General features: G+C 36.2%; 1 protein-coding gene across 1 annotated transcript; it reads left to right on the forward strand.

Annotated features, from left to right (window-relative positions):
* Positions 1-545: 545 nt before the first annotated feature.
* Positions 546-23,885, forward strand: AGGF1 (angiogenic factor with G-patch and FHA domains 1; the record flags this gene model as incomplete). Its single annotated transcript, XM_083883550.1, has 14 exons — positions 546-728; positions 2,178-2,274; positions 2,738-2,943; positions 3,645-3,791; positions 4,155-4,328; positions 13,112-13,463; positions 15,050-15,161; positions 16,398-16,449; positions 18,426-18,527; positions 18,871-19,036; positions 19,272-19,354; positions 20,501-20,628; positions 21,516-21,615; positions 22,437-23,885. The coding sequence occupies 14 exons, from the start codon at positions 546-548 to the stop codon at positions 22,635-22,637; spliced, it is 2,103 nt and encodes a 700-aa protein (XP_083739676.1). The 3' UTR covers positions 22,638-23,885.
* Positions 23,886-24,131: the final 246 nt, after the last annotated feature.

Genomic DNA, 24,131 nt, shown 5'->3' on the forward strand with positions numbered 1-24,131 from the left:
TGGGAAAACCGTGCTTTAGAGTGCGGTCCCCTCATCCACCTGGCGCTGCGCTGCACGTCCTACTTGTGGTTTTCTCTCTTTATCGGTGATTGGGATTGTTTTATTAATAAATTGTTTCTTTATTAATCCGATTTTTGCCGTTGCATTTATAACACTTCTAATCCTTTATAACACCATCCTTCAGCTTCTCCCCGTGGCCGCCGTTGTGCCACAAGCAGCGCCACAAGCCGGACGCGCCCCCGGGACCCGCCGCCATCACCGCCTCAGCAGCGGCACCGCCCCGCTCGCACGCCTCCCCCCCCCCCCCCGCCCCCGCGCGCGCCGCTTCCGGCTGCTCCCGCTCCGCTTCCGGTCCCGGTTCCGCGCGCTCCCGCCCCGCGGGACGGACGCTCCGGCGCGCTCCCGGGACGGCTCCGGGCGCGCTCCCCGCCCTCGCCCCCCGCGGGCGCCATGGCCGCGAACGGGGCCGGCCAGCGGGGCCCAGCGGGCGCTGCGGGGCGGGCGGAGGGCGGGCGCTGAGCGGCGGCGGCGGCGCAGAGGCGGCCATGGCCTCCCCGCCGGGCGCCGAGAGCCAGGCGGACCCGAGCGAGCAGGAGAAGGCGGCGGCGGCGCTGCGGGAGGAGCTGGGCGCCTGCCGGGCGCAGCTGGAGCGGGCGCGGCGGCGGCTGCGGCGCACGCAGCGGCTTTACCGGCGGGAGCGGGAGAGCGGAGAGGCGCTCCGGAGGCAGGTACGGCCCCTCAGCCCCGGGACCGCGGCCTCCGCCCCTTCCGCCCCTCCGGGCCCGCGGCACCGACCCCCTCCGGGCCCGTCCCACAGCGTCCCTCGGCTCCTGCGGGCGGCCAGAGCGGGTTTGGGGGCTCCAGTCAGAGCTCGGTGCTGAGAAAGGTGACTCCTTCCCTACCATAGGGTTGGATTTGCAGTCAGAGGGGAAAATGGCAAGTGGCAGAGGGAAAGAAGTTTACTGAAGGAGGCGTGAGGTGAAGGAAGGAGTGGCAGAAGTTCTCTGTGAATGCTGATACAAAAGAGGGAAGTTTAGGGGAGTCTTTAATCAGGGGAGCCTGGAGATTCCTTGTGAGGGAGGCAGACGGGCAGTGCTGGTCTCCTCTGTCAGAAACCGAGGGAACGAACGGGCTGAAGTTCAGGCAGCTCTGAAGTTCAGAGGTTGGTGTTATAAATGTAGATTATAAAATTGGCTTTTCGCAAAATGTGTGCTATGTGATTAATAACGTTATAGTAAAAATATAGAATATAAGTTTTTTATTTTTGCTATTAATAAAAAAATCAAAACATAATAGTAGTAGTTAATGTAAGTGTGCTTAAACTGTCTGTTTAGTCAAAATAACATCCAATAAACATATAAAAAAACCTCTGCTATTTATATACCAACTATCAGCATCTACCACCTAAAGAAAGTACAAACCAAAACCCAAACTAAAACTAATAATAAAAACACAGCCACAAAACACACATACTCTACAAAAAAACCCCAAAAAAAACTCCAAACAAAACAATTCCTAAAATATAAAAACTAGTTTACAGAATTATATAAATATTCATAAACTGTTACAATAAGAAAAGTATTTTAAAAATGTCTCTCAAATAACAAAGTGTGGACCTGGCTAAATGCCAAGTCACCCAACCAACCATACTTAACTTTTTTAATCTCCTAATTGTCTTAATTTTTTTATTAAACATATTTTCTAACATTTACCAAAAAATAAACCTCGTTTTTCACATTGGGCATTAGAAAAAGGTTCTTCACACAGGATGCTTGGACAATGGAAGGGGTTCCACAGAGGAGTGGCCACAGCACCAAGTCTGACAGAGCTCAAGGAGCTTTTGGACAATGATCTCGGGCACAAGGTGTGACTCTTGGGGATGTCCTGTGCAGGGCCAGGAGCTGGACTTGCTGATGCTGGTGGGTTCCTTCTAGTTCAGAGCATTCTGTGATTTGTAAATGCCACAGTTGTCACTGCAGAGCAGTGATCATTGCTTGAAATCCAGCTTTACAGGGTGGGCATTTAGGAATAACCTCAGTTAAGCTTCACTGCTCCTTTGTGAGCGGAAATTATCTGTTTCTTTGTGCCAACCATTCAAGTATGAAGACCCTCTTCTCTGAGGTGGCAGGACCACTATAATGCAGTATTGTGTTTCTAACATGCAATTTTTCTTTCAGGTAGAAGAACTCACTAAAGAAATCCATAATAGGAAGGAGAAGGATACGTCAAGTGTAGAAGTACAGACAGAGGACTGTGCTGCATGGTCGCAAGCAGGTAGAGAGAGTGGTGGCTGTTTAAATGGGGATGTAGAACAGTATCTTAGTTTGAAAATGTTGTAATATAGGGTACATTTCAAGCCTCCATTTTTGCTGAATTAAATTCAGTAACCTGGCATTATCTTTCATACCACTTTGTATTTATTCAAGGCATTAATTCAGGATAAAATGCAGCACGGAATAGCAGAATTCATGCCCTTGTAATTTGTTACATAGTAATCTCATGTTCCAAACAAACTTTATCAATTTTTGAAGTATATTAAAACAAGACATAATTTGTTCAGTCGGATTAGAACAAATTCCAAGGAGATGCACTACCTAAATTTTGATTTTCATCAGACTACTTACTTGCATAAATTTCCAATTTAAGATTTAGCATCCTTAAACTGCATTAGTATAATACTGCCTTGCTGATTGATGCAACTTGAACTTTCCTTTCTCTTCCCTCTCTCCCCCTGCAGATTATTACTACTATGAAAATTATTACAATCACACTGATACTCAAGACTGTGCATCTGAACTACCAGTGCAGGACTGTCATGAGACTGAAGGCACTGAGCATAATTCCACAGAGGAATTGGAGACAGGTGTTAATATTCCGCTAAGGAAGGATAGCACCAAAGATACTGAAGATGGAGAAGAGGAAAATTTTGTCCAGAATTCACAGGTTTTTGATCTGTCTGGGGTTTTATCAATTTTGAAATCAGTACTCTGTTAATATTCCATCTAAAAGATGTGCTTGCAGTCTTGACAGCTTTATACAAAATGATTTTTTGTGATGGTCTAGTGCTGATAATATCCTTGTACTTCAAAACTAGTTATTTTTGTAGTATGTTCCAAGTGGAGCATCCTCTTATATTTGTGTCTTGGAATTGGAGAGTTTTTGTAAAAAGGCAGATATATCCTATATAGCCTGGAAACAGGAGCTTTTTTATCAGCAGAGTATGTTCAATATGTCCATGCTGATTTTCTTAAATAGTACTTTTTAATATTTTCTTCCATTGACATAAGGAAACAAGACATAAGGAGAAGAACATTGGTGGTGGGGTTTATTTATTTTGTGATGGGTTGGTTTTCTTCCCTGCTCTCCAGCCTTCTCTTAGGTCACTCACTTTGTGCCTTAGCATCTAGCAATTGAAATGGAACAGAGGTGAGAAACCTGTCTTAGGAATGCTCTGAAGGATGTTTCCTGTGTGTTTTTGATCTGAGTCACTTTTGAGTAAAGCTGGGGAAAAATGAAAGGCACAGGCTGAAATCTTGGTCCTGTTGAAAGCAGTAGGAGTTTACCAGTAAAGTAGAGCCAGGTTTTTGCCTTTTGAAACAGTCCAAGTTATTAGAGCACTTACCTTTCTTACTTTCTGTTATCAGGAGACAGAAGAAACTTCAGTACCAGAAGGTTCTTTGGCAGAGAGCTTGAGAGCTGCTGCAGAGGCAGCTGTTTCTCAAACTGGATTTATTTATGATGAAAATACCGGATTGTATTATGACCATAGCACTGGATTCTACTACAATTCAGTAAGGATCATTTCCCAAATCCTTGAAATTTTTTGTCTGTAGCAAAGGTTTTGTTAGTAAAAGTTGCTATGAGCAAAGAACTAAGATCCAAACTGATCTAATGTTTTGAAAAACAGGTTACTGAAGATGAGTAGTAACTTCCATGTCTTGACCCATGAGCTTTCCATCTTGTTTTCTTTCCCAGTCCTGTTGAGGAGAATTAGCAGAGTGGTTGGATGGGCATCTGGTGGCCCATCCAGCATCAAGCCACCACAGTTCTTTCATTTTATCAAAATTCAAATGTGTTTCTTTATTAATCATATATTTCTTGGAACAATATATTTATTGAAATGAGGATAACATTGTTCTTCATTTCTTGCAAAGGAAAACCAACTGTATTATGACCCAGCAACTGGAATTTATTACTACTGTGATGTGGAAAGCGGCCGATACCAGTTTCATTCACGAGTGGATCTGCAGTCTTACCAGGCCTCTGGTACTAAGCACAGCAAGGATAAAAAGGGGAAAAAGAAGAGAAAAGAACCAGATGAGTATAAGGTAACTTCAGAACTGACAGAGAGAAAATGCAGAATATGTTGGGTTTTTGTCCATGATGCAACTTATGGGCTGTGGGGCTTGGTTTTACACAGAGAATGTGTGCTTGTTTGTTGAACTATTTAAACAAGCTATATACAGCAGGTTGCTACCATGTAGTTACTGTTCAAATAACTTTTCCATTGAGTGATTAAGGATAAAACTTCTTTAGCTTGGATTCCCTCACTTTTTCAATACTTTTTTATTACTACTGAACTGTAAAGGAGTCTACAGCTGAGTGCCAGTGAAGTTTTTTGAATAGCAGGCACACTAGAATGAATTCAGTGTTGTGTGGGCTGGATTTACGTCAGAAATTCAGTGTTAGTGGCAGTGTCTTGGGTTTGGGATTTTGGCTTGTGATTTGGTGTTGGTTTTTTGTTTGGCTGGGTTTTTTTCAGATTCACATTGTGAATCAAAAAAATGTAAATTTTGAAAATTTTTTTCTGTCCTTTTTCTGTGACTGCATTCCAGAGCTTAGTCCATTGGCATTTTACTGTATCTCTGCTATCATTTGAGATTGGTGTTTTTGAAGTTCTGTTTCTTCACATATTATGCTCTCCTGTTGATGATACTTGGTCACTGTATTTTCATTGTCATTAGTGTGTGGATAAGCTGTACATCTTAATACATGCCCATTGTAATTAATATGTATTTTAAATTACAAAAGTTTTCTGATTGCTAAGAAAGCACACCATGTGATGTGCTGCCTTGAAAAACATCACTCAGTCCTAAACACCAAGAAGTACTAACAGAGTTATTAAACCTCAGGGAATGTTTCCATTATGAGCACTCTTACTGATGCTGAGTTCTAGTCTGCCAATTTGTTCTATTATTTTAAGGTAAAATTGAACATATTGATGTCTCTAGTTTGAGTTCTCCTTGGTTTGCATTCTTCAAAGCTCTTGCTTTAGCCATTACGTAGTTTCATTATGTAGGCCTCAGATATGCAGATTGGTTGAAATTTGAAATAATTACATTACTGTCCAGTTACCTGGTACCAGGTATCACATCACAGTGCACAGTTAAAAAAATTTAATCAGGAGTGAGGTCATCTGAAAGACTTAAAAATGGAAACTATTAAGAAAAAGTGTAATTAGGTTAAATGGATAATGGTTGTTGACTGATCACACATTTTATAAACAAACTGTGGCTAATGCAGGAATTTCTATCTACTCCTTGAGGAATCTTCACATGAGCCCGTCCATTCAGAAAGCTTGATCTGGATACTTAGCAACACTAAGCATAATGATTCTTTAGACTTAAGAGAAGAAAGCCAATGCAGTGGAAGTGCAGTTTTAGCAGCACCCAGTTTCTGTCCCTGCTCTGTGCAAGTACTAAATTAGCATTCTGCCACTCTCAAAAGGCATTGGTCAATACAGAACTTTATCCATCATGTGTCAGGAAAGAATCATGAAAAGCTCGTAGGAATAAGTCTTTGTCATAAACTGATTATTAAGCCTCTTAAATTTAGTTCTGCGATGAACTGTTACCTAAACCAACAAGAGTGGTAAAGTTCTAATGCATGTACAGATCTGACTACTTTTAGAATCCCATCATAGTCTGCTTCTGTAATCTGATGATACTAGAAATAGAAAGTTTGTCTTTAGCTTACTTTATACCAGTGTTTTTATTTAGATAGTCTTGCTAACAGATCTTTCCTGTGAGAGTTCCACAGTCACAAGGTAGAAGGTAAACATCCTTTTTTTTCTCGTATGTTTTATTGATGGTGAACTGAGTACTTTGCTTTATTTGTGAATTAATTTGTTTGGCCAACAAGGTAACAGGGAAACTAAAGTATACTGTAGTGCACAGATCTTTTCTTCTGTGAACAAGTAGTGAAAGTCTATGTCAAAGAAGTAGTCATGGTCTTTTAATTTTTTAAAACAAAACCAGGGAGAATACAAAATGAAACATAAACCACTCTCCATTTTAAATTTCAGAAATAAAAGAATGCCTTTTTGTCAGTGCACTTCTTTGTAAATGCACAGCTGGATTTAGAAAAAGTACCTTACTGACGTAGCTTACATAGCTGAGTTAAAACATTTTATTCTTGTACTGTGATTATTAATCACTTAAAAATTCCATGTTACATTAATATAAAAGATTAAGATTGTCTAGAATAAAAACGGTATTTTTCTGTTACAAAGTTGGAAAATTAGTTTATAAGCTGCACAGATGCATGGTAGTTTTTGGCAGTATAATTGTTATCCAGTTTAGTCTTGTGTAGGCAAAGGCACTAATTATTTCATGATAGAATAGAACTAAAAACATCTGGTTTTAAATAGGACTTTGTAGTTGAAGCATTGAAATGCTTTTCTCCAAACTTACTGCCTAGCCTTCTCCCTTTTCTTTCTCTGACCGCTGTTTAAATTATTGAAGTTGTGACAATGCTTTTGCTCATTACTGCTTTTCCCAAACAATTATTAAATTGTGCTGCTAGCCTGAAAAATGGTGACAACATTGCCTCATTCTTGACAAAGTAGGTTTTACTTATCTTTCTTTTTTTGCAGATGGTACAGGTAGGAGGAGGGTTTGGTTTACTGCCTGGGCTGTGGACCACTAGTGTTAAGGAAGCAGTGTTTCCTTCTGGAACATGTTGTTCACCCCCTGAATTTTATAATTTTTAGGTGAAGCTGGGGTGGTTTATAAGAATATCCATGTAAAGCAGGGGAAGACAGCAGTACTTACAGAATCATAGCAAATTTTTCTCTCTTTTCCAGTTAAAGGAATAAATGTAAACAAATATTTATAAATATTTATTATTACTTTATTTATTATTACTTTATTATTTATTATTACTTTATTTATTATTACTTTATTACTTAAAAATTGTCAAATACAAGAAAAAAGAAAATTTAGCAGCTTTGTGTGTAACTTACCCAGCATATATTTATTTCTAGGTAGATAGTATTGGTAAGCAGTGGTTTTTACCAAAATTGCATGTGATTTTTTAATAACTTAATTTAAGCCCAAGTTAATACCTTTTTTATTTAAAAAGCTGTTGTAACTGGAACAATCCATTAACTTTCTGTTTCTGGTCACAGGAGGGTTTTTTGTTGTGGTTTAGTTTCTAGCTGTTGTGAGGAAGTTCATGTACTCGCCTATCTTACACATAGTATTTATTTGTAAGTAGGAAATCAGGATGCTTAACACTACAGAAATGGCAAGTGAGTTGTCCACAAATATTGTAGCATTCTTGAAGAAAACCCAGTATAATTCTGAGAATGTAAAGGGTGAAATTAATATATTACAATATTATTGCATTTTCAACAAGCTGAATAACTAAACAAGAAAATATTCAGAAGTGTTGGCTAAAATGAATGTACTTCTAAGTGTAAAAAACAGTGCAGGGGAAATCCTGTGCTATCACCTGGGGAATGTTTCCAATTTATTCAAGAACTTTCCTTAAAGACATCCTTTCTTTTCAGTCACAAACTGAAACTATATTACAAATAGTTTTCTTTTGACTTTTGAAACAGAATATGCTGTCTCTACTTGCTGGCTTTTAGCTGACAATCTGTAATTTTTTTTTTTTTTTCCAGGATAAAGTATTAGCCTCTGTGCAGGTTATATAAAAAGATTGGTAGAATACCTTGAAACTTTTAGGTGTATTTTAGTTCTGGTATCTTTTTGCAGGGGTAGGTCAGAAAAAAGGTGAGACAACAACCAGTATTTTCTTCTGTACAGGAAAAACCTTTAAATAAGTAAATTTGGAGAAGTTTAAAAGGAAAAAAAAGGTGGTATAAGTGATAATAGGATCCCTGGCCCAATATCAAGATCCATGGCTTCCATACAGTGCAGAGAACAGACTGTGCAGTTGTGATCCTGCAGTTCTACCTGCTGCATTGGGGCTGTTAGAAATACATAGCAAAATTTAGAAGGAGGGTCTGACACATGCCATCTTTTTTCCATAAATTGTTTTTAATTTTTTTTTTAATTTTCAAACTACCACCTAGTAAATTTTGTTTCAGTGTGGTACTTAAAATTAACTTCTACCGTATTCTTTTCCATTATAGATCCATTGTAGCTTCATCTGTAGGAGAGACAAGGCAGTTTTAGTAGTGTTTCCCATAGAACTCTTGAAGCAGTGATTTTTACTTTTTTTACCACATGTAGTTTACTTTTTGCTGATATTCATCCCATCTTTAGGTACGTCAGTTGACAGAAACCATGGCTAATCTGAAGATTTCTTCTTTTGGATTGGCAGCTTCTGGTAAAGGTAGAGTTGAGACAACAAACACACATTAGTCCATGGTTATTTACTTTAACCTTGATATTTTTATTAAGGGAAAAAGAATATCTAGTAATTGATGTTTAGATACATTTTTTTCTAAAGGAATTAATAATTTTTTTAAGCTCCTTCATCAATATCCATTCACCTGCAAAGTAGCTTTAAAATAGATTTTAAATACTGTGTAAGTAACATCTGAAGAAAACTTTGATGGCATTCTAGAATATTTGGGAAGAAAAGTATTTAGCATCTCTGTATAACTTAAAGGCCCTGGAGTAAAGAAACTACTCATTCTTTAGGTGAGGTTATTTGATTCAGAGGTGTATATTTGATTCAGTGTATAAAATGGCTCCTGTATGCTGTTGGAAGAGCTTTTTTTTGTCTGGCATTTAATCAGAATTTTTCCACTGGAAAACTTGGGTATTGTGTAGGGTGGATGAGAGTAACTGAAGTACTTGTGAATGATTTTAGCAAATGAAAGTGTAGCCATTTGAAAGAGCTATTTTTAAGTGTTTGAAAATATTTCTTCAGTAAAATACTGAACTTCAGATTAATATTTCAAATTGAGAGAGTCAGTGCTAAAGGTGTACTATTCAGTCCTGTAGAAGTGTTACTCCACACCTTTAGAGGGGCAACACGTTGTGACATGGATGTGGACCCTCACAGAGGACAGCAAGCAGCAGCAGGGTCAAGCATGGAAGGCTTTTTTATTATTTGACTCTAATAGCATATATATTTTGTACAGGGGGCCAAGATTGGCCCAAGGAGGTTTCAACCTCCTGACTCCATTGGTCAATATGACCATCAGTCAAGTTCTCTCTCAGAGAACAAGAATGCAAAACATACTGATAAGTTTTAAGAATACACATTGTTTACATGAAGCAGCCTGAGAATCAGGCTGCTAAGACTGAAACACTTGAAAGCAAGAAATGCAAGGACGACATAGAAGAGTGCTGGGAACCCATGATTCTGTTAAATCACCTACTGAACTTCTAGCAAACCAAAAAACAGTCTACACATTTGAGAAAAGTTGTATTTGAGTATTTTTCTATGCTTTGTATAAAACAAATTCAGAAAAAATACTTTAAGCAGTGCAAGTCTTAGAATTGAGCTAATTATGCTCACAATAAATTCTCATCTATGGCCATGCTGAAGAATTGCATCAACATGGATGTTGGTCAGCCATAGTATAGAAAAATTGAAGTTTTATTAGTACTGTTTCCCACAGAACTCTTGAAGCAGTGACTTTTACTTTTTTATCACCTGTAGTTTACTTTTAGCTGATATTCATCCCATCTTTAGATACACCAGTTGACAGAAACCATGTCAACCAACTTGTTTGAAAGACAAAATGTCTTGCTCTGTAACAGTAAAGCAAAAAGTATAGTTAAATGCTTAAAATACATTGAATTTTTCTTTAAAAACAGTACAATGACAATGTTAATACATATTTTCTAATTAGGACAGTCTGCATTTCAGAAGATCATTGTAATCAGTAGTTTGTGGCATATTCTTTATAAAGTAAAACCATCAATTCTTCTCGCATAAGCATGATTTGTTATTCTTGTAAGTTAGTCCTCATGGGATACATAAATATCCTGATTTCAAAGTACTTTTGGCTGACTTTGTCAAGGTTGCAGAAATATGAACCAACTCAACTGTAGTTAAAAAATAGTGTATTTTCTATCAGATTGATCACACCTCTCAGCTTCAGCTTAGGGAGAAAAATCCCAGAGATCATGTGGTAATACCCAATAGATGGAAAGTTTTTTAAACCTGGATCACATTAGTCCATGTCTAACCCTTGACTTTTGGTGTCAGCCTAGATGTTTTGGGCAAAGCAACAATGAAAAAATGTATGTGTCCAATATCCTGCTGTAAAAAATGGTTATAATGAGCATCTACTTGCATATTTTGTGTCTTGTGGCATGAGTTTGGGATGAGGAGTTAGTTAGTTAGTCATTGAGAAATTGAGTGCATTGCTAGAATTCATTGCATTGTTCAGGGTAGTTATTTACCAAATGTTGTGTTTATGGATATCCTGTGGACAGCTGGGATCAGCTCTGCAGGTTGTGTCTTGCTTTCAACTCCTTGTGCACTCCCAGCCCCCTTGCTGGTGCAAGAAGAAGAAGAAGAAGAGGTCTTAGCTTGTGTAAGTGCTGCTCAGCAATAAATAGAATCTCTGTGTTAACAGCCACATCTTCCACACAAATCCAAACCACAGCCCTGCACTAGGCACTGTGAATAAAATTAGCTTTACCCCAGTCAAAACCAGTAGTCATAAGTAATGGAAAAGGATTTCTGCACCACAAGATTGTTTCAAATGCCTTAAGGTTCATCAGTATCCTTTTATATGTTTATATGCCTAATGTTTATACACTTTGTGCAGATGTACATTTTAATACAGATCCATGAAATCATGAAGTGCTCAAAAATGTGTATTCCATTTTAAAATGCTTGATTTCATGCAAGGTTTTCTAAATGTGAAGACTGCATTCTTATCAGTACTTAACTATTTAGTTTATTTGCTTTCTTAACAGTTTAATGTAGCAATTGTGAAAAAATATGGAAACTGCTTAGAAGAGGCTTAATGGTCACATTGGCAAAATCATACAATGAGTGTATGTGTGTTTGTCTGTTTATAAGAGTGTTTTTTAAAATTCCTGTTTTCAACACAGAACCAAGAGTCTACTCTTTAATAGCCAGTCTTTGAAACAGCACCTTTTTATTTTCTTGTTTAAAATACCTGAGATGATGCCAAAAATCATGGAATATCACAAGGATTCATGTGGAGAAGGAGTTGGGTGGTTGGAGCCTTGTACTTGGCCATCAGCACATCGTGTCTTGTTTCACCTTGCTTGTGACTTGAGCAGATGCTGTCATTTCTTTGTTTTCAGATTAGATTGGATTAGAGTACCCTGAGCTACTTCGTTAGTTTACCCTATTATAGATGTAATGTGTTTTAGAGTGCAGAACACCTTGGTATGTTTGGTGTCAGTCTAATACCAAACGTAAACATAGACAAGGTAAATACACCGAAAAATATAACTCATAAAAAGAAAAGTCATATTTTCCAAAAATATTTCTAATGGAATTAATGCGTTTGACATGTCTAAATTGTGTGGGCTTATTTGTGGAGGATTACTACATTTTTTGTTTCAAATAACATTACACAGTGATCTTGCTGTCCTGTTCCTTTCTATTCAAGGACCTGGGGGATTCAGGGAGAAGGGCAAGTGCATTATAGAGAAAACCTGAGCAAACCAATAGTCCTTAAGTTAAAGCATGAAAACCTTTTTAGAAAGTGCTGGTTTTGCCTGAGAACCTGCTCTCTTATTGAAGGTGTTTCAAAGGTACACTGTCCTGTCCAACAGCTGAGAGGAATTTCTGTTTTTGTCATAGTCTGTGCCACTGATGCGTTTTTACAATTCTGGAAGTGCCTTAATTGTCATGATGATAACATTCACATTATTTCACTTATCTTGAAATGGAAATGCATGGAATAAAGTCAAGGATGTATTTTTTACCTTTTGTGTTGCAATATTAGATACAATTCAATGCATTTACTCTGAAATTAAAATTGTACATGATATGATCTGAGATTTTATTTATCTTTTAAAGCCATTTCCGTTCTTTTTTCTCTCTTTCCTCTTTTGTCCCCTTCTTTTATTTTTTTAAAATAGTTGTCTAGCTACTAGATTGAGAATTGTATTTTCAAGATACCCTGGCAAAATTAATATGAAACTTTAGATTTCTCAGTTAAAAAATGTGGGTTTTTTAATTTCTGATGATGAAATAAGTGGAAATGGAAGAACCTGTAGTGATCCAATCTTGATATTCAGTAGAGAAATTGAGACTTTTTTTGCAGTAGAAAATGGATTTTTAGTAGAACTACTCACATAGCATAAATAAGGCTTGTACTCTCTATCTGCTATCTTGATTAAAGGCTCTGCTAAAGATTTGGTTTTGAAAAGAGGAAGAACAGGTCTATAGTTAAAGCATGAGTGGGCATTCCAAATATTCTGAACTCTGGTAATAAAAGACAAAAACAGGAGGAAGATACAATAAAGATCAATTAAAGATTTTCTAAGCAAGTTGCAAGAATTGAATAAGAGAGGGACAGAAGTGAGTCTCATAAAAGCAAAATAGGAGGATATTCAAAGTGGTGTTGTACAAGTTTGAAAATGAGGACAAGATTCTAAAGTTGCTAAACATTTCAGAAGTGTGAGAAAAGACTGAAATTTAGAAGAGGAGTAAGTGAAGTTAAGAAGAAGAGGGCAGTCACACTTTCCCAAATAGAAGATGGTCTTGGTCACATCTAATAGGATGTGAAAATGCTTTTACTGAATTGTTAAAGTTCTGCTGACTGCATGTGTAAAACTTTCTGGAAATTAAACTATTTTTCAATAGTTCTAAAAATAATTCTTCCTAAGTGAAGAATTTACTTCCAGGCTAATAGCATTCTTTGGAAAAATTAAATCTGTAAAGACTGTAACGCTGTATAACTCCCCTCCAGGATATGGACACAGAAGAGCAGAAATCATCTAACAGTCTGAATTGCTTTTCCACCACTGAGCAAGTAAGTTCTACTGAAGAAGATGAGTCTCCTAATGCAAGAAAGAAGACTAAAATGGACACAAAACCACGAAACAGTGTAACAGCCAAAGAACCCATTTCTACAGATGGTATAAATTCACATTCACACAAAAGTACACCAGATGCTGCAGCGTGTACAGATGACAGTAGAACAGCAGACACAGACAGTGAACCAGAAGAAGGTGAAATTACAGATTCTGAGTGTGAAACCTACAGTGAGGAGGAATTAACAAGTGAAGAAACTGATGATTCAGAATACTCAGAAAATGAAGGTGAATTACTGTGGATTATATATGGTATTACTGTATTTTTCCAGAAGCCTGTTAAAAAAACCAATTTGGATAATTTAAAAAAATATAAAGTTGAGATAGTTTGCAAAAGTGCTATATGTTACCAGCATTTCTTTCCCTCTCTTCACTTGCACAAAAGTAAGTAGTAGTATTTTTATAAAAGCTGTTACTGACTATAACATCTGTGCTTGTGTAGAAGCCTCAGGGATTGAAGAAATTTGGTTTGATTAGGAAAGTGAAAGGAGAAAAGAAACTCTGCTGCTAAAATAGGGGTTCTAGACTAGTAATTCACAGTAATTCTGTGTATTAACTCTCTTAAATTGATACACAGTATTTTTGATATTGTTGTAAACCATCATGTACAATTGAATGCAAGATGGATCTACTGTGGTGAAAACCAACATGCAGTGGTCAGTATTAGTTGAAATCCTATTCCAGTGGCAACTTGTAAGAAATGGATATAGACAGGAAACTGTAGACTGTTTTATACCAAGGTGTTTTGCCAGGTCCTTAAAAAACAAAAAATTAAGGTAACCTGTAAAGAGCTTGGTGAAGCCAGTCAGAGCTATGTATGTGCAAAGGATATTCCAAATCACAGAATGAAATACAACCTATAGGAAACTGTAGTGTAGCCTGTGCCCTGCTCATAGTTTATTGTCAGTTTGTTTCCTATGTTTCCAGTATTTTGCTTAACTACTCAGATTCTAGTTGATTAATACTAACCAAAATATGCTTGCTACCATCAGGCTTTCAGACTAAATTGTCTTTTCTTAATACCCAATTTTGCAGTAATGCTGAAGTAATAAAAACTGGGGTTAGTTTCTCTTCCCCTAGTGCCTTTTAAAGTAGAGTCTTTCATCTATGTCTGCTCCTAGCTGAGATCATTGGAGATTGTTTCTACAATGAACATCCAAGTACAGAATTCATACAGCTGTCAGAATATAGTATCTTAATGGATAGTCTCAATGGATAATAGTCTTATAGTATCTTATAATAGTCTTATAGTATTCTGATGGATAATCAGGCAAAAAAGCATATGCATCTGTAGGTTCTGTCTATTATTTTTTCTTGTCCATGTTGATGAATAGTGCTCCTAAGAGAAAAAAAACCAGTAAAAATACATTTGACATAGGAATTTTCAGATATAAAGTTTGATATGCAAGAGATGTATGATGTGGTAAACAAAAAGGTGCTGCCTTTTCTCAAAACAAATTTGTTTTCTAATCTGTGACAATTAATAATCCATAAATCTATAATATACTAGTAAAATTTGTGAATATATATATATTTTACTGCTGCAACTAAAGAGTTGTCCACATGGAAACCAGAATTAGGAAAACATTTTAAATACTTCGGTGTGCAGTCAGAAAGCCTTTAAAACAATGATCTCATCAAAGTTTTCTCTCAGATGTTGTTACACATTTCTTTTTATGAAAGTTGCATATTATTCAGCCAGGTAATGGCTGAATGTTTTTCAGTTTTTTGAAAACTGTGAACTATAAAGTTAAAACTGTAATGTGTTGGTAGTAATGGTGGTGTTGTTTGTTTTTTTTTCTATATAATTGTAGATGAAGAAAAGATCTGGCCTCCATGTATCAGAGTAATTGTCATAAGATCACCAGTTCTACAGACTGGGTCACTTTATATTATCACTGCCGTGAAACCTGCTACAATTGGAAGGTAAAACTGAAAGAAATTTTTTCTATATTTATCTGAAACTACCTCTCTTTTAAAGCTGTGGAAAGCAGTTAGGATTACTTGTCTCTACTCTTCATGCTTGTCTTCCTAGCCTGCAGCAGTTGTGAGGTACTCTGAGTTTAGTTAGTCCACAGTAAGAAATTCAGTCAGGTTACATAACAACATGTTGTCATGATAATATAACAGCATTCTCAGTTAATGCAGCTCAGCAGACCTGAACATTTCTTAGTGATAACTTGATGTTTGACTGAGCCCCAGTGGCAGCACAGCTGCAAGCCCTTCTTTAAGAACCTGTTTCCTAGAAGGTAAGTTAATTTTGTCCCAGGCCACTGAAGTACTTTTTTTCAGAAATGGAAGAATGCCCTTCAGAAATTCAGGATCACTAGGAAGCACATCCTAGACTTCCTCACACACTGAAATTTCAGTAGACTTTGTTAATTTGCTTTAGATAATAAACTGGTTTGTACTAGACTGTATGCATTCTTACAGTTCTAAATCTAGTTTGTTCATTGTGGATTATGAATTTAATGATGATGTAAAGCTTTCTTCCATGCCTATGGAAAACATCATCTTGGAAAAGCTGTTTCTATCTAAAGCTGATAGATGTGTTTTGATTCATTCTTAAAGGTTAAGTCCATGTATGTGAAAATCAACAGACAACTCTATTTTGAATTTGCATATAGGTCTTTAACTAGCTGCATTACTTCTTAGTATAAGAATCTAATACACATTTCCCTTCTTCCTTCTGCTCTGTTTTGATAACAAAAAATGCAAACAAACCAAAACCCACCAAAAGTAGAGATTACTCTTTCTTTACTTGTATTACCTGCCTATTGCCACCAAGAATTCAACTTCACCATCCAAGACTGACACCAAGATACACTGAAGACCCTGAAGGATGCAGAATTTAGACTGTTACTTAAAGGCATTGCATGGCAGTTCAGATAGAAATAGCAGATTTATAGATAAAAAATTAATGGTACTGTATGATCATTTATTAATCATCTGCTTTGTATAGTTTATACAAATGGCAGAAGGTACCTGAAGAAAATCTTTACATTGTCTATGCAGCAACACAATGTTTTGTATCTGTAGAAATTCCAAATAGCTTAGAGGAGAAATAAAATATTACAGTTCAAATGAAATATACCTTTCATAAGCCACTTATAAGACGTATTTCTGCTTTGTTGTGATTTGTGTATCAACTTGTCTTTCCAGAGAAAAAGATGTTGGACACACACTTCAGATTCCTGAAGTTGGAGTCAGTAAGGTAACTCTTGTTCATGTCTGCTGAAAGGTGGATCAGGAGACTTAAATGTGTGAATGAAGCTTTAGATTTTATGGCTTTAAATTTGGGACATTGTATTAGCTTTTTGAAAGAACTTTTGGAATGAGATATGGATTTAGCCAGACTTGAACTTAGAAAAAAGGAAGCCATGCACTATTTTACTGAAAGGCAACTTAACACAAATGACAGTGTGTTTTCAAATTGTTTGAGTCTTTAATTTCATAGTTATTGAACTTGAGGGAAAACTGTTAAGTACTAATGGCATATAAAATTTTGATGTCAGATAGTAAGAACTTCTTTACCAAGTAATGCAATCCAATGCAGTTATGCTCAGAGCAAAAGAATTTTTTTTTCAAGCAACTGTGGAAATTATGTACAGCGAGTTTGAAAAATTAACAGAATTCCTTTCAATGGTAGATTGAATAGAAAATTTTGTTATAAATTCTGTGCTGTGTTTTGCTAAATAATTCAACACAGACCCTAAATGCAGCACTACTAATCAAAGAAAACTGTAGTTTGACAAAATTGTGTCATCCAAACAAAAAGTTTGTTTAAAAAATCTGTAAATGCAAGTATCTCATGAAACACACTTTACTATGTCTATTTTAAATGATAGTTCTCATTAATCAGCTGCTATATTTCATATTGAATAATTTCCAGAGTAAATATTTCCCTGCTATTAATAACTTTTTCAGGCATGTGTTTGAAAATGGGCAAATACAGAAGCCAAAAGGCTCTTATTTTTCTGAAAAGTTACCATTTTAGTACTTCACAGGTACTGACAGTTTGTTTAAGAAGTTACTCCACTTTTCAGATAAGGATTCAAAGATGAAAAGATAAATTACATATATTTAGAAATAAAAAGTTGTGTACTAGTTTGTTTTCTTTACTATTCTTACTTTTGAGCTGTGGTCAACTTTGATGTTTGCTTTTGTTGAGTGGAAAGTGGGATTTTAAAAAAGTGCTACATCCTGCAGATTCAGCCTCTTTAGAAGAAGTTTCAGTTCTATTGAGCAAAGCAGAAGTAGAAAATAAAACATCTATTGAATGAAGGAGTCATTCTCCATCATTATGGGAGTATTCTATGTAGTAAGACATATTGAAGATGCTAGCTAATCTTCAATATTTTATTTTTTTTAACTGAAAGCAGCAACTACAATTGCTCTAAATTGTCACATTTGAAACAGTCACTTCTCTAGACTTACTGCTTGTACTGAAAGTTCTAGTAGGCTGAAGAATTTGGTACTTTGGTTTGTTCAGTGGCCTTTTTTGGAGGTAGTGCATATTTTTATGAATTTGGCCAGGAGTTGTGCTTTTTCCAGTCTGTGTGGGCTTGGGAACAATAGCTATACAGAACTGCAACAAAACAAAAAAACCCAACCCTTTATTAGTCTCAAAATAGAAAGGAGATAAAAGAAACAGCAAAAGATTGGTACTGATTGTGTCCTAAGTATTAAGATGCAGGAGAAAGTGAATTATGTGAAAGCTACAAAAGCATGGCATTTAGAGAGTTATTTCAGATATGAAAAATTATTTCAGATAAGAAAATGGAAGCAGAATGAGATCTTTTTTTAAAAAAGAGAGTGCTATAAAATATCTTAAGAGGAAATAGCCTGTAATATTTAGAAGAACAGTTAAGAAGGATATATTACTGAATCTTGCAGTTCTTTAAATAAAGCATACTTGCCACAGTGGAAGAATATAGTTGTCCAGTACTGAGTCAGCTTATGAACAAAATAGTTACATAATTAAGTGTATACATTAGCTTTTGCTGTTGTGGTCCATTCATTTACATTTCACAAGAATGAAATCATAAGATGTGAAATATTTTATTGACTTAAGAGTACCAGAGCCACTCATTTTAAAGGTCTCAAAATATATTCTTACCCTAAAATAACATTTAAATTGTGGAGTATTCACTTAACAAGAACAATTTAACTTAGTCTTCTATTTGTCAGTTTCATGCAGAAGTATATTTTGACCACGATTTGCAAAATTATGTTCTTGTGGATCAAGGCAGTCAGAATGGAACAGTTGTTAATGGAAATCAGATTCTCCAGGTGAGTACCTATTGTTTTAGTGCTCAATTCATTGCAGAAAACTAATCTTGCAGTAATTTTAAATGTTTTAAGGCACATCACTTAAAATGCCATTGTATGTCTTCTTTCATACATTACTGCCTGCCTTGGTACCCTTAGGATTTTAGGGCCACTTGGAGTAGTTAATGTTTGGAAAAATCCACTATGGTTGCAGTTGCTGGAGTGAAATACGCCCTGTAGTTAAACAATTGCCTACATTTGTAAGACCAGACTGAACTACTGAGTTGTAAGCAGCGTGCATGAAATAGAGTTTGTGTCCTTCATGAGTAGTTAACTTGGCTGCCAAAACTTTCTTTTACTTTAGCCTAAAACAAAGTGTGATCCCTACATCCTGGAGCATGGAGATGAGGTGAAGATTGGCGAAACTGTGCTTTCTTTTCATATTCACCCTGGCAGTGATACTTGTGATGGATGTGAACCAGGACAAGTTAGAGCACATCTTCGCCTGGACAAGAAAAAAGAGTCTTCTGGTTAGTCATATTATCACAGGATACAATTTTATTACTAAATAAACTAATAGACTGTTCAGTTTTCATACAATTTACGTGATGGCTGGGAATAGTTGTACATAATGATGTATTTTCTTCTTGGTGTCCATGTGTCTATGTATAATAATGTCAGAACAAAAATTCTCTCATTTGTCTTATGATTCAAAATGTTGTTACATTAGTAATTACAAATTCAGTCCTGTGTTCTTCCTTTTAGTTTGTCCAGCACTTACTAAAGAAGAGAGAGAGTTAGTGAGAAGAAAAGCATTGAAACAAATACGGGTAAAATATGGTTTACAGGTGAGTTTACAGTAGAAGTTAATTAAATTTTTGTAATCTTGTGGTTCTTACCTTTTTTTGTTGGTTTTTTTTGGTGGTTTTTTTTTTTGTTGTTTTTGTTTGTTTGTTTGTTTGTTTGTTTGTTTTGTTTTGTTTTGTTTTGTTTTTGTTTTTTTTGTTAGTACTTTTTGATTCCTGTTCTAAGACATAAACTTAGTTGAATAAAGAAGTTTTCAAATGCCCTTAAACTTATCCTGGTTTGTCTTCTGTACCCTAAATTATTATTCTTTACAAACCTGTACAAAGAAAGATGATGGTAGGAGGGCATGAAAGTTCCATTGAAAATTAAAAAGAAGATTCTTTCAAAGTGTACAAGATTCCTAATCCTTTTGAAGTTAAGGTTTTGCAAGACACTTCTGTTTTCATTTCTGTAGATTAAGTTTTCACTGAATTGCAGTCCTGTCTTTCATTTAGAAAGGAAACATAATGAGCAACTGAAAAAATTATGGAAGGAAACAAGAATTTTTTCAGGTTTTTAAGTCCATAGAAGAATACCAACATGAACATACAGGCAGTATAATATATATATTGAGATTACTTCTGTTGTAGAGATAATTTTAACTGTGCAGTTACTTCCAGCATTTGTACTAAGTATTCATGTAGAAAACAGAATGCCATTATTTCTATCAAATTCTTCAGGTACCAAAATAATACTGATACAGAATCAGTAAACATGCCTTATTCTTTTATTTATTCTGAAAAAAAAGTAGTTGCTGAGAACAGCAACTTTAAAAGATATAAATAAGATATAAGATAAAAATCTTTATATAAAAGGCCAGTGGCATGTCCAGTGGTTTTCTGCTTAATAGGGGAGACCGACTCTTCATACCAAGAGAAGATTCAAGAGAATCTGTTATTTTATTTACAGCTTCTGAGAAATAACTGAATTTGACAATGTTACATGATGATAGCAATAATGTAGTTTACAAGGTATGCCTGTAAGCTATGAAAATACTAAGTGAGGACTGCAGGTTTTGTTACAAGATTTAGAAATAATAAAAAAGGCTGAAGCTGCCATACCTTTGGAGGGGAAAAGGGAAGTTAACAAAAAGAAAGAATTTAAACCTCTCTCTCTTTGTCTTGATGCAATTTAATCTGCTTGGAAAGAACACAGAATATGACGACAACAAGGCAGTGAGAAATCCAAAATACAAAGACAGAGCTGGAAGACGCAGAGAGACCGTTGGGAGTGAAGGAATCTTCCAGAGAGACGATAGTTCAGCTTCTGTTCATGTGTAAGTTGGGGGTGAGGGAAAGTAAATCTTCTCTTGTGAATCTTAAAAAAATTATGATAAAATAAGTATCAATCTGTTACCAGCATGTAGTTTGTTAGATTACAAATTACCTTTATATATTGTGTCAGGAGGGCTAGAAAATTTTAAGCTTTTCACACTTCTCATTTCATGTGCTTTTATTTATTAACTCCTCACCTTCTGTATAAAAACATATGGAAGGTGAGGAGTTAAGGATGGCAGTAAGGACACTTACATCACTTTCTTACCAACTCAAAAATGTAAAGAACTCCCCAGCTGCACTTCTGACATGTTCAATAATGTCTGTTTTCCAAGTGGCTCAATTTTATTTTTCCTATTCAGTCCCAGTAATAGTACACATGCAGATTTTTCGACTGCAGCTTCTCTCACTGTCAATATCCAGCCACTCATAGGACATATATTTACATATCTCTCAAATGACACTTTATATCCCTTTAGTTGTACTTTGCCTCTGTAGTTGGAGGGATTTTTTTTAAGGTGCATAAACTTGTAGGTGCTTTTAAATTAATAAAAGGAAGTGTAGATGATTAAATAGGTGCCGTAGGATGGTTTGACAGGGATACTGCCTTTTCTGCAGTGTAATTCATACCCTTCTACCCATGATGTGTATCTTTTAACTCCTAAAGCACACAAGTAGTTCAGGAGTTTTAAGAAAGCTGATATTGACCAGAGGCTTGTTAACTAAAGATATTCTTGGAGGAATTTGTGAAAAGTGGCTGCGATCTTCTGCACAGCTCTTGATGGTCTGATTGCTGGTTTCTATATGTACGCACATTTCTGTTCAGAATTTGAAAGCATGCTCTACATATTAACTCTTGCTTATCAGTTATCTTAAACTTTCTTCAAAGTGAAATCAGCGACAGCAACAAAGGACATAAAATGTTGGAGAAGATGGGATGGAAGAAAGGGGAAGGTCTGGGAAAAGATGGTGGCGGCATGAAGGATCCGGTAGGTCTTTCTGGTTTTCACTTGAAACAAAATGAATAGAAATGTATTTGTAGTGATAAGTATCTAATTGTATGCCACTATTCACTTGAAACGTATCAAAACCCTGGTTAGGAAGGAATAATCTCAGTGGGACTAATCTCAAATTATGTTTTCTTTGATTAATGAGGTATTTTGAATTTTTTTGGTAGTAGTGTCCCTTCACTACATTGTGAAGTGTAGTGTTCATTAGGAAACTAAGCAAAGGAGGACAAAAACTTTTAGACAATGAATTAATAATCTCATATTTGAATACAAAGTCTGGATGAAAATTTGAATAATTTAAGTGATGTGAATTGAAGATCGGTTTGGGGTGGAATTCTTTCTCAAAGGCTGATGCAGCACAAAAGCCAAGCTAGATGGATGGGCATTTACAGAGGAGAAGCTAGCAGAAATGACTGTAGCCAGCAAGTTGTGGGCCTCTGTGGCAGCCCCATTTTTGTCACCAGAGGTGTGCTGTCTTTTGGCAGTAGTGCTGCTCAGAGCCACTCCACGTGCTGTGTTGTCAGACCAGCCAGCACAGGGATCACCTGCTCCTCACTCAGTGAGGTGTATCTCACAGTAATGTTAATGGCAGGGGACATTATCCAGGACTAGGTCACAGTTCCAGAGGTGGTGATGTGACACAGCATTTTCATGGTGCTGTTCACATTTGATCCAGGTGTTCTAGAACATGAAAGAGAAGTGCTTGGGGAGAGGGGCTGGAACGTGTATTAGAAAAACAGAATTTGTAGTACTTAGAATGCTTAACTTGCAATTACAACAATATTTCATGTATTTGACAGATCCAACTGGAGTTACATCAGAAGCATGCAGGTTTAGGTGCTAGGAGACCAGCCTCAATTGAAGATATTCAGCTTGTCCAGAGCAAAAATAAAAAGAACTGGGATAAAGCAAGAGAAAGGTTTGCTGAAAACTTCCAAGACTCTAAATCACAAAGGGATACACCTAAGAGTACACCTTGGGTTAGAGGAGCTGTAGACTGAAGTATCTAGACCCACACCAAGGTAATTCCTGAGTATAAATAGCTGAAAGAGAATTTATTTTTATTCTTGCTGCTTTTGCTAAAGCAGGAGTTTGGTTATATGTAAAATACAGTTGTGGAAAAACTTATTCAAGATTAACTCTGTTATGTTAATTGGTTTTTCAGTAGTCTTCATGCTTTTATACACATTTTTAATAAGATATGAATGGAGTTCAGAGGGATATTCAAATTTAAGTACTTGAAAATTATTTTCATCACAAGCAGGAATCTTCCATTGTGTTTCTACACTTCACAGAAAGTTACACAAAACAGCTGTTATACTTAAATATGATACCTTTAATATTTGAACAGTGGTTTAAAATCAAGATGAAAAAATAAATCCCCCAGATTACTCGTAAAAAAGTACCCTATTGCTGTTTCTTCATGTTTGTCATGAAGTGCTTGACAAGAGGCATACCAATCTTAAATTCACACATTTCTGTACTAGCTACATGTCTCAGCATACATTTGGCAAAGGAGAAGGGGGGAAAGGCTTGTTTTTAAGTGATTCATCTTTACTGTTCAAAAATACTGTACTCTATGAAATAAACTACCAGCAGTATTGAAGAAAACAACGTTCAGAGACAGCTTGAAGGAAAATTTTCTTCTGTGAAGAACTTGTTTGAGATTTGTTTAGTAAATCTGTATCATGCCTTTAAAATAAGAGGTATGTTTAGAAAACTGCTGTCTGTTTGTATTTATTAACTTCTTTTTCTGATACATCCATTGCTGGCAATGGAGTTTATGCCAGAAAAAAAACAACACAAACAACTGATTTTTGATGGGGAAGGATTTCCAAACTGAAGTTAAAAGACTGGTATTTATTGAATGTTCCTAAACACAATAAATCATTGTCAATTTAAGCAGCATGCTTCTTCATACTATCTTGTCCCTATGTTGGATAGTCTTAAAATGAGTAAAACTTAATCCCACTTTGTTCAAGTTGAAGTTGTGACACTTGTCCAAGGAAATGTTGTGGTCTCACCATCCTACCAGATCATGCAGGCAACTGAAGCACTGTGGAGTAAAACCAGAACAAGTTACCAGCCACGTGTTTTAATCTAGAAGCATACAGTATAAAGCAAAAGGTCCAATCTATTATTTAAATCATGAAATGCACCCAAGTTTACAACCTGAAGCACACCTTACTTCTGCAGACAGAGGTGAAGATAAAATTATCTGCACTCAATGCCTGGAGCAGCATAATTAAAACAAGGTCACTATTTGCCTTTGTGAGCAGTTAGTTTTCTACTGATTTAATTATAGACATGTATTATTGCTGTTGCAATAATATACAAGTATTGCTGTATTATGTACTCTGCTGTTGCATTCCTTTTCATTGGCAACTTCACATTTTTAGAGGCTTTTTCTAGCTGTGAAAAAAGGTTCTGTAAGTTCTGTTCTTTACAGAGTTTTGCTAAGTTTTTTTTTAGTTCACCATTTATCTAAAAATTCC

The sequence above is a fragment of the Zosterops lateralis genome (genome assembly GCF_965231275.1).
Source record: "Zosterops lateralis genome assembly, chromosome: Z".
NCBI classification, from domain to species: Eukaryota; Metazoa; Chordata; class Aves; order Passeriformes; family Zosteropidae; genus Zosterops; species Zosterops lateralis.